At 42.2% G+C, this 17,136-nt stretch overlaps 5 protein-coding genes across 5 annotated transcripts; 3 read left to right on the top strand and 2 right to left on the bottom strand.

Moving 5' to 3' along the window:
* Positions 1-5,910: 5,910 nt before the first annotated feature.
* Positions 5,911-6,523, top strand: BBA_07861 (GMF family protein; the record flags this gene model as incomplete). The annotated part of the gene is made up of 4 exons (XM_008602958.1): positions 5,911-5,928; positions 5,969-6,071; positions 6,135-6,268; positions 6,335-6,523. 4 exons carry the CDS (start codon positions 5,911-5,913, stop codon positions 6,521-6,523), a joined length of 444 nt encoding a protein of 147 aa, XP_008601180.1.
* Positions 6,524-6,619: 96 nt separating this feature from the next.
* On the bottom strand, positions 6,620-7,648 carry BBA_07862 (protein NBP35; the record flags this gene model as incomplete). Its single annotated transcript, XM_008602959.1, has 1 exon — positions 6,620-7,648. The coding sequence occupies one exon, from the start codon at positions 7,646-7,648 to the stop codon at positions 6,620-6,622; it is 1,029 nt and encodes a 342-aa protein (XP_008601181.1).
* Positions 7,649-8,446: 798 nt separating this feature from the next.
* On the top strand, positions 8,447-9,473 carry BBA_07863 (deoxyhypusine hydrolase; the record flags this gene model as incomplete). The annotated part of the gene is made up of 2 exons (XM_008602960.1): positions 8,447-8,901; positions 8,963-9,473. The coding sequence occupies 2 exons, from the start codon at positions 8,447-8,449 to the stop codon at positions 9,471-9,473; spliced, it is 966 nt and encodes a 321-aa protein (XP_008601182.1).
* A 30-nt stretch (positions 9,474-9,503) lies between these two features.
* Positions 9,504-9,994, bottom strand: BBA_07864 (transcription factor S-II; the record flags this gene model as incomplete). Its single annotated transcript, XM_008602961.1, has 3 exons — positions 9,504-9,522; positions 9,578-9,812; positions 9,880-9,994. 3 exons carry the CDS (start codon positions 9,992-9,994, stop codon positions 9,504-9,506), a joined length of 369 nt encoding a protein of 122 aa, XP_008601183.1.
* A 574-nt stretch (positions 9,995-10,568) lies between these two features.
* On the top strand, positions 10,569-16,214 carry BBA_07865 (AT hook domain-containing protein; the record flags this gene model as incomplete). The annotated part of the gene is made up of 3 exons (XM_008602962.1): positions 10,569-10,701; positions 10,754-10,940; positions 10,997-16,214. 3 exons carry the CDS (start codon positions 10,569-10,571, stop codon positions 16,212-16,214), a joined length of 5,538 nt encoding a protein of 1,845 aa, XP_008601184.1.
* Positions 16,215-17,136: the final 922 nt, after the last annotated feature.

Below are 17,136 nucleotides of genomic sequence, written 5' to 3' on the forward strand. Positions count from 1 at the left end.
GATATAGTTAAAAGAAAGGGGTTTATAAAAATAGTTATAAAAAGATTATTATAATAAAGGGATAATACTTAAGAGGCTTTTAACTTTTATTTAATAATATAATTAGTAAGTATATTAGGATATAAGAATATAAGAGGAGAAATTACTAGATTATTTAAATAGCTTATTTTATAGCCTTAAGGATAAGACTAAAGGAGGAGGGGTATTATATTATAAATACTCTTATATAAAATATAGGTATATACTATAATAAGGTTAGCTATAAGTAAGTTATAAAAGAAAGAAATATATAGTTATATAACTATATTAAGAGTAATTAATAGATTATTTATTAATTACTATAATTAAAAATTAATAAATAGTTAGATAATTAGAGTAATTAGTCTTTATAGTAGAGATATAAATAGGTACTTAAGGAGGAAGTATTCCTATAGCTAGGTAATCTAGATCTCTACTAATTAATCTAAGTAATACTAAGTAATTAGTATTAAGAGTTCTACTCTTAATAAGACCTTACGAAAATACTACTTAATTAGCTACTCTGTAGCATTTAAACCTGACTTACTACCTAAGAAATAGATAACTATGGATTAGGAATAAGCCATCGTTACATTCTGCGTCTTGCCTATAGCTGACCCCGCCATAGTACATGTCCACGCCTTACGTAGGAGCGTTCGTAACACTAATATAATATTTACTTAGCTAAGATAATAAGTAATACCTTTTTATAATTAAAAATAAATTTACTAGTAATTTATATATATAAGCTATAGTTAATTAAGCATATAATATACTATTTAACTATATATTAGCTTTTTTAGCTTAGGTATAGAATTAATTTAAACTTTATATATATATACTATATTATAATAGTAAAGCTATACTTATTAGCATATATAGGCAAAGTACCTACTAGTACTAGGCTTATTATTCTAGAATTAAGCTAGAAATTACTTCTCTTAAAATATATAAGCTAAATAGAGGTATAAAGTATATAAATTAGGAAGTATAGACTAAGGTAATTATAATAATTAAGGGAATAAGACTCCCTCTAAACCTATAATTAGAAGCTATAATTACTATATACTACCTATTAAATATTAGCCTAAGGAAGTACTATAAATAGTAAATACTATATAAAATACTATATAACTAGCTAAAGATAAATTTAAAGTTACTTATTACTTAACTAGGTAGTAATAAGTAGCTTAACTAGGGCTTATTATTAGTATATAGCTACTATGCCTATGCCCTTAAGTATAATTAAGAAGAGAATAAAAACTAGAAATAATATAAGGTTAGCTCTTAAAATTATATTAAATACCTTATTAGCTATAAGGTAACTAACCTTTATTAAATCTAAATTCTAGTCCTTAAGTATATAATTACTATATAGAATATTTAGTTTAATAAGGATATAATATATAAAATAAATAAGGAATATTTATTTAAGCTTTTAATTAGTAAAGTTAAAACTTAATTAGAAGAGATTAAAGAACTTAAATACCCTTATTTACTTCCTATACTTAATACTTTACTAGGTATCCCTAGCTTAGGGGTAATTAAGTAAATAACTAATTATTTAGTTAATTAGCTAAGTATTCCTTAAGAAGAATAATAGCCTACTTAGTAAGACCTAAATATACCTAATAATTCTCTTTAAGATACTAAACCTACTATATAAGAAGGTATATACTATCTATTAAAGTAATACTCTAGCTATAAGATAGTAAGAGTAGAAGCTAAAAAGCTTATACCTAGTTATATATATAAACTATTAGTAAGGCTCTTAATACCCTTTAGTATACTAGAACTAGATATTTAGGAAAATCTAATAATTATTCTATTAGAGCTCTACCTACTAGAGGTAAAAGTACCTAAGTATCTAATAACTTAATTACTTAATTAATTAAATATAGAACCTTTAGAGTAAATATAAGAAGTTATAGCCCCTTATATAGAAGAGGAGATTCCTCTATATAGTTAAGTAGGTATAACTAGAGACTAACTATTAAATAATTATTAAAGAAGTAGCTAAATAAGTAAAAGAAAGGCTAAAAGAAAGGTTAAAAGTTATATTAATTAATTTAATAAGCCTAAAATATATACTATAATTCTAAGTAATAAACCTAAAAATATACTATTAATAATTCTATTTAAATAATAAAATTATATATTAAATAATTAATAGCTATTATAAATAGTCTTTATAATATTTAATATAGCTATAAAAGAGTATATAGATACTAGAAGGCTAGTAAAAGTAATCTTAGGTATAAAAATTCCCTAGTTAAATATAATACTTTTATTACCTTTATAAAATTAGAAGGAAATATTAACCTACCTATTATATAATTATTTCTAGACTACTATATATTCTAAGATAGGGGAGCTTAAGTAAATAGGTATATAGTTAAAGGTAAATAAAGAGGTAAGAGTTAAGCTAATACTACTAAAATAAGTATTTATATATAAATTTAACCCTAATAGTATACTTTTAAGGTATAAAGCTTAAATAGTTATATAAAAAGACCTTTAAATACTTACTAAGAATAAGGAAATATATACTATAATACTTATAGTAAGGTCTTTTTATATTATTATTACTTTAGTAATATAATTTAGTATATATATCTTTTAATTTAATATTAAAAATACGTTTATAAATACTAAAAGAAATAATAATTATCTTATTATATATATAATACTAGAAGGATTTAAGGAGCTTAGGAAAGTTCTTCTCTTATACTAAGCCTTATATAGGCTTTATAACTCTTTATACCTTTAGTTCTAAGAACTTTCTAGTATATTAAAAGAGCTTAGCTTTATATAATATATAGAAAAGCCCTATATATTCTATATATCTAATTATTAAGCGTATATTATATTTTATATTAATAATATTTTAGCCCTTACCTAACTAAAATATATAATAATTCTTAAAAGAATTATATAAAGCCTTAAAAATAAATATATATTATATAAATAAGGTAAAGCTAACTAGTTCCTAGGCATTAAAATAGTAAAAGATTTAATTAATAAGTATATTTATCTATTATACTAAGCCTATATTAAGAAATTAGTATATAAATTTAAATATAATAATAACCTCTATATAGTAAAGACTCCTCTACCTATTATAGAGCTTCTACTATATAAAGGGAATACCTTAAAGAGTAAAATAAAGAGCTACTAAGTAATTATTAGCTTATTATTATATATAATAATTATAATTAGAATTAATATAGCCTTTATAATATCCTTTCTATATAAGTATAACGATAGCTTAATCCTAATCTATAGTTGGTCTGTTTCTTAGGTAGTAAGTTAGGTTTAAATGCTATAGAGTAGTAATAAGTAGTATCTTCGGCGTAAGGTCTCGTTAAGAGTAGAACTCTTAATAGTGAAACTATTGCTTAGATTGATCAGTAGAGACCTAGACTACCTAGCTATAGGAATACCTCCTCCTTAAGTACCCGTCTACCTCTCTACTATAGGCCAGGCTCATGAGGCTTATCTAACTATCCTAATGATCTTGTCTAGTTGGCTTATCTTAATGATCTAATAAGCCATCACGTGACCTCATGTTCCAACCAGGCTGCGGGCGTGCCCACCCAGACGGTCCAGCCCCCGCATCCACGCAGCAGTGTTCGTAACAATAAGTTCTTAATAAACCTATTACCTAACTATATACGTATTATAATATATGTTATATAATATTTATATACTATAAAGGAATTATTACTATGCTTTAGAATAAATAACAAAATATATATTATTATAATAATAAGTAATATGTCTTTTAGTAATAACCTTATAATATATTAGTCTACGTAAGGATATATTATCTTATTATATAATAGCCTAATTAATTAGAAGTTATTATATTAAATAATAATTATAACTTTAATAATAGAAGCTAAGCTTTTAGCTCTCTTAATAACTATTAAAAAGGCTATAGCTTTATATAGATTATTTACTTATATATATATATATAATTACTAATACTATATAAGATCTTCTATAATAATTAATAAATAATTTAATTAATTATAGCTATAAATAAGTATATAAATACCTACCTAAGATATATTAATTTATATAATCTCTAGCTTAAGTAAGAGTATTTAAATAAATAATTTAAATTAATATTTATAATAATAAAAGAAATACCTATAAATAGCTTAATAAAGAACCTTTTTAAGTAGTTATTTATATTATAGAAAGCTTATATAGGTATAATAGAGGTATAGAGAATAATTATAGGTAAGTAGGATTAATATATAAAAAAATAGTAACTAAATTTCTATTTTATTTATTTAAGTAATACTTTAAAAAAGGGTATTTTAGCCTATAAAAAACACCTATTTTAGTAAAACCTAATCTATTACCTTACTAAATATAATAAATACCTACTTATATAGTAATACTATACCTCCTAAACTCTCTTTAGTTTTAAAGCTAGTAAAAATATCTTTATGCCTATTAGCATAATCCTCTAATAATTTAAAAATAAGGTATAAGGCCTTATAGTACTTACCTTAGTACTAGGAATAATTAATAGTTATTCCTTATTAAGATTATTTATTTAAGACTTATACTTTTATAAAACTCTACCTTAATTAAGGCTTAGAAGGCCTAGGTAAAGGGTATAGCTTATAGGTCTTTAATAAAATAATTAGTATTTAAATAATTACTTAAGTATAATAATATATAAAAAATAGTATATATGCTTATTAAAATAATACTAGTAGTATTATAAAGCACTATTAATAGTATCTTAGTAAATACTAGCTTACTTTACTAGGTTTTTACTAACTAGGTAAGAGTATATATACCTATTATAAGGGATAAGGTATAGCTTACCTAGCTAGGGCATACCCTTTAGGGTGGTAGTAGTAGTAGTAGTAGTAATAGAGGCGGCTAAGGCTTTTAAAGCTATGACTATATATAAGGTAGTATAGGATAACATAAAATTATTATTATTATTATTAAAGGGAGGGGGAGTAAAGGTAAGCTTAGACTTAGACTTATCCTTATCCTTATCCTTATCCTTATCCTCCTCTTCTACTATTACCTTCTTCTTAGTAGTAATAATATATAAGGACTATCTAGTATAATATTTCTATTAAAAATAAATAATTAGTTAAGTATTTTACTAATATAATAAAAGAATATATAGTCTTCTTAGTAGTAAAGAAGGTAAGGTAATAGTAGGTAGTAAGTATAAGGGTTTTAATACCCTTACTAGTAATTTTTTAGTAATTATAATAGTATATATTATATTTATAATATAATAATAATTAAAAAAAGAGGATAAATTTATATAAGTAAAGCTTAAATTTTTATAGCTAAGTATAGTACTTACTTACTCCTTACTTAATACTTATATACTTACTTAAAAAGAGGGTAGCTAAGATATTATTAATAGCTTATATATATATAATTAATTATCTAAAGTGTAGAATTAATACTTAATTATATAGTTAATTCTTCTAAATATTATAAAATTTATTTTTAATATAGCTTCCTTTATTAATAATAGCCTTAGCTAGGGGGTATATTAAAGCTATAGCTATAATAGGCTATATAAGCTATAGTAACTAGTAAGGTATTGTGTTTTTAACTACTAATTATAAACTAAGGAAGGGAAAAGGTACCTACTTTAGCCCCTATTTCCTATATAAAACTAGGTACCTTTCCCCTAGGACGATTTCTTCTAGGTAGACACATAATAATAGAATTACGTTGCCTAAAAAACCTTGTGCCTACTGGTTTCTTATTATCTGCACCTCTGGGCAGCTGACTCACTAATCGTAAGCCCAGAGACCAATTGCTGAGAGCAACATCGTCGGTGTACATCTACCGCAGCTAATTCCTGAAACAACGTGCTCGTGGAACAATACCATAATGGTGCGCGTCTCCGAGGTAATATTCTGGTATTTTTTGCTAACAGGACTCTCTGAAGGCATCCGAGTCTAGGCTATATACGTTCTCTGGGGAGACCAAGGAGCACCTGCGCAAGTTCCGCCTGTCAACATCCCGTGCCAAGGACCCTCAGGCGGTCATTTGTGAGCCTTCAATTCGACCCCCCGGCTATGACGGTATGCTCGCTAATTCTTAGCTTCAATTAGACTTGGTCGACAAGAACACGCAAGAAATTCGCCAGGACGACGACAAGACGGTATACAACACACTAGAGGAGATTGGCGATGATCTCCCCGATCACTCGCCTCGCTTTGTGCTCCTAAGCTATCCGCTGACACTGGTGAGTTCGCGCGCGCGCGCGTAGGCTTGTTCAAGGTGAGGCCAGGACTGACCCCTCTCTGCGCAGAGCGACGGCCGAGCCTCGGTGCCCTACGTCCTGCTGTACTATCTCCCCGAAACATGCAATGCCGAGATGAGAATGATTTATGCTGGCGCCAAGGAGCTTATGCGAAGTACGAGCGAGGCAGGTCGCGTCATTGACATTAGATCCGTCGAAGATCTCGAAGATATACCCAAGAAACTGGCATCTGACTGATGATGGGAAAAAGAAGCATTTGGTTATCATTATAGCATATGAAATGTCGTCATATCATTATATACAAATTTTTGTTCCATTTTTACAGAACGGTGATTAACTCGGTAATATGTCCTGGGTATCCAGCCCCAGTTCCTGCGCTAGATTGCGCACCACACTTTGAAAAGCCTTGCACGCTGGGCTATCTGGGAACGAATCAAAGAAACTCTCTCCGTAATCGCAGGCCATTCTTATGCGCGGATCCAGCGGAACGGCGCCGAGAAACGGAATGCCCATCTCCCCGGCAAGGGCGCGGCCGCCGCCCGTGCTGGCCTTGAAAATCTCGCTCTCGTGCTTGCAGTTGGGACACACGAAGCCGCTCATGTTCTCGGCGAGGCCGAGAATGCGAATGCCCGCTTTGCGGCAAAAGTCAATCTCCTTGCGGACGTCGAGCAGCGAAACCTCCTGCGGCGTGGTGACGACGACGGCGCCGTCGATGCCGCTCGCCTTGAGGAACGAGTTGACGCTGAGGTGCTCGTCGCTGGTGCCGGGCGGCGTATCGACGAGCATGAAGTCCAGGTCGCCCCACTCGACGTCCTTGAGGAACTGCTTGATCAGGCCGTTCTTCTTGGGCCCGCGCCAGATGACGGCCTCGTCGCGGCTCGGCAGCATGAACTGGATGCTCATAACGGCGAGGTTATCCATGACCCAGACCGGCGACCACCCGGAGCCGCTGACGTGAATCGTCTCGTCCTCGACGCCCATCATCTTTGGTATGCTCGGTCCGCAGATATCCGTGTCCATTATTCCGACGGTGCGGTCCGGGTTGGTCGCAAACGCGTGCGCCAGCAGCGACGTAAATGTGCTCTTGCCGACGCCGCCCTTGCCGCTAAGGACGAGAATCTTGTGTTGGACGTCTGCGAGGCGCGACGCGATGATGGGGATGTCGGGGTCGGGACCCTGGGCTGCTGACGACGCGCAGATGGCCTGGTTCGGGCACCCCGCGCACGAGTCTGCCGCGCCGGCCTGTTCTGATTCGGGCCCGGGACAATGCGCCGGCTCCGGGGCCACAAGCTGCGGCTTCTGCTTGAGAGGATTGGCGAGCACCTCGTCTACCGATTCGGTCTGCTCGAGAGACGGCGCCATACTCGCGATGTGCGCGAATTTTTTTCGTGGCGGTATTGGCTGTCTAACAAGCGGGTGAAAGTGGTAGAGTTGGCTGAGTGCCTGTGTCGCAAGTGGCAAGTGAGCGTGTGGATAGTGTGAGCTTAATAATGCCTGCTCGTGATTTGACCGATATGTAATCCAACCACATCAAAGTCCAAGGACAAGATCAAAACCAACCAAGTGATGCGCATCTCTTGATAAAGACATAAGAGACACCCCGAAACACGAAAAAGATTGGAAAACGCAAAGAAAGCACATCAAAATCATCAAGTCCTTTTTTACAGGGTAGCGTCACACACTCCGGCGTCGGCACTTTACGCGCAAACGCGTAGAAGGTACATATGCACTCACTGTCGCCAAAGAAAACAAGAAGCCAACATGAAGAAGAGAATGAGAAATAAAAAAGTTCCAAGGAAGACTATAGACCATGGTTCTTATGAAGCCTCACCCAAAAAAAAGTAGACGAAAGTTGCCTCAATACGCAAAAAAAGGTTCCAGGGGGAGTCGAACCCTCGCTGGCGGAATCAGAATCCGCAGTCATAACCGTTAGACCATGGAACCTTTGAAGTGGTTGACCACTTCCCATGGAAGGCTGGCAAATTTGCCGCTACTTTAGTCTATAAAGACTCAAATTTGCTCGGGCCAAGCAAATGGAGGGGTCGGTGTTATCGGCGCACCACCCCACCTAAATTTTTCTTTAATCAGATCCTTCAGGGTGCGAGCCGGTCGCGCTCTTGCGAATCTTTGTTGTGCGATCGAGACGATACTATATATACCATGGCGACAGTCACTGTGGAAAAGCTCCGCGAGAGCCTGGTCTCCGAGGCCACTCCCCTGCCCCTCCGCTTTCGGGCTCTCTTCTCCTTGAAGCACATGGCCGTCACGGACAAGAGCGCTGCGGGCCCCGCCATCGAGGGCATCGCGGCCGCTTTCGCGTCACCTTCTGCCCTTTTGAAGCATGAACTCGCCTACTGCTTGGGCCAGACGGCCAACGATGCCGCAGTCCAACCCCTGCGTAAAGTTTTGTGCGATCTAGAGGAAGATTCCATGGTACGCCACGAGGCCGCGGAAGCCCTCGGTGCCCTGGGCCACGCTGAGAGCCTGGAGCTGCTGAAGCACTTCCGTGATCGCGAGGGCGAGGATATATCTGTCGTTGAGACTTGCGAGATTGCGATCGATCGTATTGAATGGTCCAGCTCCCAGGATAGACAAAAGGAAAAGCTCAAGCCAAGGTGCGCATCTATCTGCAGGTGTCAAAGAGGTGCTGTTTGATTCTAACTAACGCCTACATAGTGATTTTGCGTCCATCGATCCTGCGCCACCGGCCGTCGAAACTGAACAAAACGTCGAAGAACTCGGAAAACAGCTAATGGACGAGAATTTACCGCTCTTCCTGCGATACCGCGCCATGTTCTCTCTGCGGGATCTGGCCTCGCCGCCAGACCTGCCCACTGCCGTCCCCGCCGTCCTTGCGCTCGCCAAGGGTTTAGACGATCCCTCTGCGCTGTTCCGACACGAGATTGCTTTCGTCTTTGGCCAGCTCTCACACCCTGCTTCGATCCCCGCCCTGACAAAGGCACTCAGCGACGTCAACGAGGCAAGCATGGTGCGCCACGAAGCTGCAGAGGCTCTTGGTAGTCTTGGAGAAGAGGAGGGCGTTGAAGATATTCTCAGACCTTTTCTCCATGACAAGGAAAAGGTAGTTCGCGAAAGTATAATTGTTGCGCTCGACATGGTCGACTATGAGCAGAGCGGAGAGGCTGAATATGCGTTGATCCCAGAAGTCGCTGGTGCTTCGGCCTAAAATAAATAAAAATTACATTCGAGCAGCGCTTTAATTGTTCTCTTGCCACCTGCAATGTTGTGTTAGCGTGCTGCCGACTGTAGCGGTCGTGGGTTCAAACTTACGTATAACCACAGTCACACATATAAAATAAGGTTGAGCCTTCGTCCGCACTGCGAAGCTGTACATTGGTGTACCGAACCTCTTCGCGACCGCACTTCGGGCAAGTCTCATTGACCGTGTTATCAGTTTGGATATTGCGTCGCTCGACGGCCTGGACACTGGATTGCAGCTTTTGACGCAGAAATGATGGAAAGTCGGAGGGCTTCGACTGAGTAAGGGTGGTCCTCGCTCCAGTGTCTATTCAAAGCAGAATGGTCAGAATTGTCGGGCGTGTTCTCCTACTCAACATTAGATGAGAACGAACCTTGGTTTTCGGCACCACAGCACTCGCATTTCAGCATATTCCTATCTGTGCCTTTGGTGGAAGGCAGAAGATTACCGCAGTCAGTGCAAAAGACTAGTGATCCGATTGCTGCCATTGTGAATGATTTTTTGAGTATGTCGTTGGAAAGACTTGTTTCTCTACCGCTTTTTTTCTGTTGCGAAGCTCGGCGACAAGGTGCAGGTGAAAAATATAAATGGAGAATGTGGCTCGTATGCAAAACTTCATTGGCGGACAGGAGACAGGCCCAATGCGGCCAAGCTGCAGGAAAAATGCGCTGACTGGTCAACCAGCCCGCTATTACCATAACTAAACCGGATCGGGGAGTTCTGCCTTGGGATTGCTTCGCAACTGCAGGCTGCTTCATCTATTAGCTGCTCGCAACAGCCCAACAAACTATTGCGCCGATGCGATCCCATTGCTAGCTCTCTGTCGCCTCAGACAGCGCTCTACAATCCTCATTCAACACTACGAGGAGGCGTGGCGGCCAGTACTCTCTTTCCGTCTCTACTGGCTGCGACAGACAGCGGGCGACTTCACTGCTGCTCCCGAGACTGCCCCTGCGTTTGCACCTTCGATGCGCCATTGCCGGGCAGCTTCTTCGGCCCGCAATGCCAGCTGACAGACAGCCGTAACGACGACGACAAACAGCACCAATCTACTCTGGCACAATGAACGGTCCTCAAAATGGCCTTAGCAGCCGACGCGAGGAGGCGAACCTAGCTGCTACGATTTCACGGCCGTTAACTCTGCAACAAGCTCTCCCCTACTCGCCGCAGACCTCGACGGTCCCTTTCATTCCATGTATGCGGTTGCGCTTGCTTCTTTGCGTCGATGCCGACTAATGTACTGGCAGACATCATTCCCGATCCTTCTATCGGCTCCGGCTCACCAGCTGAACCCGTCTCCCACTTGTTTCCTCGACAGGAGTTTGATAATCTGAACAGCGAGGCAGTTACTGGGCAAGATCAACAGTCGAAGAGTATTAAGCAAGCTGTCGACTTTGTACTTCACGATATGAAGCCTGCGCAGCGCACTCAATAGTAAGTTCCGCATCGTGATCTGCGTTCGAGCCCGTTGTCTCTGACCACTTCTTCAGCAACTTTCGATCTGTCCCGCGCGGTCGACCGAAACCTGCGTCGAGAAAATCTTGCACAGATGGCCTCACACCTGTGACGCAGGCCGTGCATGAACGAGTTGAGACATACTTCAAGGCTAGCAAGAACAATGTTAAGCCCGACAAAGCTGTTAATGGCGCCGCCCCATCACATGCCCGCAAGCCGTCGCACGATTCGGAAAAACTCCACGAAAAGACTCCCGAGAAGCCGCCCAGTAACACTTTCGAAAATAAGACACCAAACGCGACCCGAAATGCGGGCACAAAGCATGTCGAAGCCGCTCAGCCGAGTTCTGCTAAAGTCGAGATCGCTATCACAGCTTCGAAGAACTTTGACCCGACTGCTTACGAGGATGGCGACTCTTACATGCAATCCGTAGACACAAACTCGGTGCCTGCGAAAAATGCGTCATCTCCGCCTCTTCTCGAAGCTGATGAGATCATTGTTGATACATCGGAGCTGGCCAGGGGCCTGCGCATCGAGTTCCCTACCTTGAGTAAAAGAGAAGAGTATGCCGATGTGACAGTTGCGCCTGATGCGCCGAACAACTTGTCAGCCCGGAGATATGGGAATGGGCAAGGGGGGCAGGATCTCATGGGCTCTGGCCTTGATCAGCGTCAGCGCGGAGAGGCTGCACTCGATGCCTTAGAGTCCCAGCTTCGCAACATCTTCTCCGCTGTTGGGTATGCGTTCGCAATGGAGCCAGGGTACGACCACATCGTAAAGTTGATGCCAGACCAAGAAGTTGCCATGACAGCTGGAACTCATCAAAAGCTGCACGGCGCACTGCAGAAAGCTATCGACCTCCGAACATTTGATAAGGTCTCTGTGGAGAACCTGCTTCAAATCATCAAGCTCAGTGAAACCAGTCTCAAATATATGGATATAATTGATATCCACATTGATGAAAACTGGGACGAGGCGGCTGCAGATGCATGGGTTACACAACTCGCAGAAGTTGAAACGGCCATGAAAGCTGCAAGAACATGCCTTCGAATTTTGTCCGGTGGCAGAGAAGACAAGCAGCTATATGTGGAAGCCATCATCCTTAGCTGCGTTAACCTCTGCAAAACCGTCACTGAGGATATCATTATGCCTCTGGTGGAATTGGGAAGCAGCGGCACCGGTGCAAGCATCTTCAAGCTTTTGTTTAAGCACAAAAAGACACTGTCAACAATATTTGTTACGTGTCAAAAGCTGTTTGCATTGATCGCAGAGTTGATTGCCAAGATTGAGCTTTCCGAGACCGCAATCAATACTCTAGAGTATACTGCTTCGAAACTGATATTTGTTGACAACGCGCACGTTGAGCGCGAGTCTGTTATCGGAGTACAAAAGTTTGACGGCATCCGCTCAGTAGCCATGGACATTCTTTGCCAAATTTTTGTTAACAAGCCTGAACAACGGCAGGGCATCATTGACGACATTCTCACATCGCTAGAAAAACTTCCAGTCGGCAAACAGAGCTCGAAGCAATTCAAATTAGCTGATGGCGGTAGTATCCAACCCGTGTCTGCCCTAATAATGCGGTTGATTCAGTCGAGTTCGGGAAAGGTCGACCAGAGTGGCGAGGGTCGCCGAGCGGCATTGTTGAAAGATCTGGACGGAGATGCAGAGGGGGAGCCTGCTATCACCGAAGCAGCCTCTAGGCAAGGAAAAGCGGTATCGTCCTTGACCAGTGATGATCATGCTTCTCAACAGCATGCAATCGCCATCCAAGAGCTGGACACAATATCAAGTCCCTTGTATGACATTGCTACGCGAAACGCCTCCTACGTGATCAACTTCATCGTGAAGAGAGCTATTGGTTCTACGAAATCGGGCGACACACCATATCGCAACTTACTGGATCTATTTGTGGACGACTTCACCGTGTGCCTCGACTCACCCGATTGGCCTTGCGCCGAGCTTCTGCTGCGCCTCCTCATGTTGCGCATGGTGCAGCTGTTTGAGGGTCAAAAGACAGCCGTCCCTGCCAAAAATATGGCGTTGGAACTTCTTGGCTCCATGAGCGCGGCTATCTCCCGTCTGCGCTCCCATGTCAAACGCACCGCTACCAATTTTGAGGGAGCCGACGCAGACGAAATGTCACGATATCTTGCTGATCTTGCCATCCATATTCTGGACCAAAAGGTTCAACCAGAGTATCTAGTTGCTTGGGCAGGACCGTTTCGTGCCGTGCTTGAGTACTTGCAAAGCAGAAGCACAGAAGATCAGCACCTGGCTAGTGCTGTAGCTTTTGTTATCACAGACTGGGCAAACAGGACACACATCGCGTACGATTCTATCAAAGATGAAGAGATCGAGCGAGACAGCGAGCTAGGTCGTCTGGCTTACCGTCTTAGGAAGATGGTCGCAGATCGCAAATGGCTTGCTAGCGAATATACATTCAAAGCAATCAGCACCCATCAAGCGAAGCTCGCTTTTACCATTATACTCCTTCGGTCGCCGCTTTGTGAGTCTTTCGGCCACATTCTCAATATTCTGCTTGGTTCTATGGCCAGCGATCAAGCAACTGTCCGGAGCAAGAGTCTCAAGAGTATCAACCAAGTTCTAGAGACTGACCCCTCTATCCTGGACGGAGATTCCAGCGTAATTCAACTAATCTTGGAATGCTCAAGTGACTCTTCCACTCAGGTCAGAGACTCTGCTTTGGGATTGCTCGGAAGCTGCATCACGATGCGTCCAGCTCTTGAACCATCGTTGACGCCAAAGATCATCGACCGCTTCCAAGATGCCGGCGTCGGCGTACGAAAACGTGCTATGAAGCTCGCTCGAGACATTTATCTGCGCAATAAGAATAAGGGCTTACGCTGTGCTATTGCGAATGGCCTGCTTCGGCGTGTCCAGGATCCAGACGAGGGAGTGCGCGATCTGGCTCGCCAGATGATCGAGGAGGTTTGGTTTGCTCCATTTTACTCAAACGACGGAACAGCTGCCTACCAGACTGCAATCGCGGAGCATGTTGCTCTCATTATTCAAACCGTCAAAACAGGAACCGCTACAGAAGTCCTCGACAAAGTCTTTCAAACAATTCTTCGGCCCAATAACAAGTCGCTAGAGGGCCCATTTTCAGTCTGCTCGAAGCTAGTCGGCGATATGTTTGGGCTACTCGACAACCCAGACTCAGAAGAGTCGTCAGGGCCGTCCGGCAGAGACGCACTTCAAGTTCTCACGATTTTTGCAAATGCAGACCCAAAACTATTCAATTTTGAACAGATTCGTCTTTTGAAACCTCAGCTTGCCAGCTTTTCCGGACAAGAAGAGCTGGCTGCGTTCCGCGCAGTTACAGTCATATATAAGAGGGTACTTCCACAACTGTCTACTGTACACTCACAGTTTTTGGGAGAGGTGCGCAAGCAACTTCTCCAAGGCGTTGGGAAAATCTCATCCAGAGGCGCTCTCGACGACCTGATTGCCTGTGCCAAGGTCGTTTGCGATTTACTGAACGACTTTAGCCCAATGGCTAACCTAGTCGCCTCCAGCTTGGTGGGTATTCAGAAGATTGCAACTGCCCCTCTAGACCCAAAACGTCTCAATGTTCTCTGTGCCTACGCAATCATTGTCGGCAATGTGGCAAAGCACTGTGATCTGGATCAGCAAATCGAGATATTCAGAGCAAGATTTCAAAAGTGGCAGGGCGACTCAGTGCCGCGTTTGATCGTGGATATTGTTTCCCCCTTTACCAATCCCAAGCAACCCCTCGAAGCCAGAAAAGCAGCACTCGAGGCCATTGGATTGGTATGCCAGTCGTGGCCGCGGAACTATGTGCTTGCAAAGGTCTATACGGCGTTTCAGCAAGTTTTCCAGGATCAAATTCCCATGCTGGAAACTATGATTCTTAGGTCTTTCAAGGAGTTTCTGATGGGAGAAGAGCGACGATCGGAGGCTTCATCTCAAGCTGCTGCCGCTGGTGGTAAACGAGAACTCACAATAATGGGCGGGACCAATTTTGATGACGTTGCCAGCGCCACAACGCAGAGGTTCCTCAAGGACTTCACCCGCATAGCACTTTCCAGCCAGGACGAGTACGCATTCCTGGCTATGGAAGTTCTGGGCAGTATCAACCGTCAAGGCTTGACCCATCCCAAAGAAACTGGTGTGGCTTTGATCACGCTGGAAACATCTGCCAACAAAAAGATTGCGGAATTGGCATTTACGGAGCACAGGTCGCTGCACGAGAAGCACGAGACAGTTTTGGAGCGAGAATATGTTAAGGCAGTACAATCGGCTTTCAACTACCAACGCGATATTGTCAAAGATGCCCATGGTGCTACAACAGATCCCTTTCAAGCCAAACTGCACTTGCTGATGGAGGTGCTCAAAATCAGCAAGATGAGAAACAAGCAGCGGTTTCTGGAGAAGCTTTGTTACCAGGTCGATTTTGATCTCAACAAGCTCAATGCCAAGAGCGGCGTCCCGCAGCAGGTTGCCTTTGCTCGGTTCATAGTGGACAACCTCACCTATTTCGACTACCACACCATGGGTGAGGTGCATACGACGGTCAACACCATTGAGAAGATTGTGACTACAACGGGAGCCACTGTTGCACAAGCGATTGAATCTGAGATTTTTAACATGCGCATGGACTTGGATGCACCGACTGCGACCGAGGAAGCATCAGGTGATGCCGAAGGAGAGCCAGCCGATCTTGCAGAAGCACCAGTGGTGGGTGCAAATGTAGATCCGGCAAGATTTCGCCAGCTTGCATCTGCGTCAGTGATACTGCTACTACTTTGGGAGGCCCGAACCCATTTACGAAAATTGTACAATATGGGGACCAGCCGACACGACAGCAAAGCCAAGCTCCTGGCGAAGGACCTTAATAAAACACCAACCAAAGTCCAGGGTGTACACGGAGACAAGGTCTGGGAAGAGCTCGCGGCACACGAAACGGGCTTCGATACGCTACAAGGCATGGGCGCAAAGTGCAAGGCCTTGATTGAGCTGATGAATGTCGACAAGGAATTTAAAGTTGCGGAAGACGAGGAGGAGGCGGACGTGGAAGCAGCAGGCACTTCCAGCGAGGGCGATGATGATGGGGAGGGCGGCGAGAGAGGCCGGAAGAGAAAAGGAGCATCTGCACCCGGCAGGCCGAAGAAGCGTCCTCGATCAAACTCTCAGCCGCGAAAGCGAGGACGGCCGCGGCTGACTAGTATCGAGCCGGACGACGAAGATGGTGATGCATCCTGGCTTTAATTTGGTGGGCTGTTGGGGCTGGTATTTTCAGTTGTGGTATATACGGATAGGCGATTTTTGTTTTGTTCATCTGGGGATTCTACTGGTTCAATGAAGTGGGAGAAGGCCCGTTGGAAGCTTGCTACCGCGGATAAAGCCTAGGAAAAATGGCGTTCACATTTGGCGGATACATACCCATGAGCTGATTTATTACAGACGCATGTTGCTGAAACGATACAAGATATCTACGATGGTTATGATTAATACAGCTTCTTTCTTTATTTCATTCCTCATTTTTAATGACTAGTAATTCTGGTATGACAAATTACGTGGTCAGCGTTGGGCCACTCACGAAGAGCAGGGCAGCCGTGCGTTGGGTGCTCTAGTGAGTGGCTACTGGCTAGGCCATGACGACATGATGCAAGGCGCACAGGTGAGAACAGGGACTGTGAGTGCCACGAAGCTGTCCATGCAGTCCAGCTCAAGCCACCGAGATGCTCTACTGCTATTGGGATTCGCTATGGGGTTGGCACTTTTGGGCTAGCTTGACAGTTGGGGGCAGAGAGCTGGAAACTAGGTAGTTAGGTAGGCAACTGGCAACCAACTAATGACTAGTTGTAGCGGTGGTGCCAACGGACGATACTCTGATGTAGTGCGCTTTGGGGGATAACGGCTATGAATGGTGAATTTTATGAGGGGAGACGGAGAGTCGTGAGCATGTTGTTGGAGGCCGCCTGTTCTAGTTACGCGGGTTTGGGCCTAAGCCATCTGTTTGGTGATGCGTTTAGGCTAGTTAGTGAATAGAAGCTAATAACTACCTAGGCAGAAATGAGGAATCGAGGTCACCGAGGTTGGGCCTTGTTATTTTGCCCGTGCGTTTCAAATGCAAACTGTCACCCCTTTCCGCATGCTACTTTCCATCTCTCGCCGCTCTTTGTCTTTT

The sequence above is a fragment of the Beauveria bassiana genome, assembly GCF_000280675.1.
Source record: "Beauveria bassiana ARSEF 2860 unplaced genomic scaffold BBA_S00028, whole genome shotgun sequence".
Taxonomy (NCBI): domain Eukaryota; kingdom Fungi; phylum Ascomycota; class Sordariomycetes; order Hypocreales; family Cordycipitaceae; genus Beauveria; species Beauveria bassiana.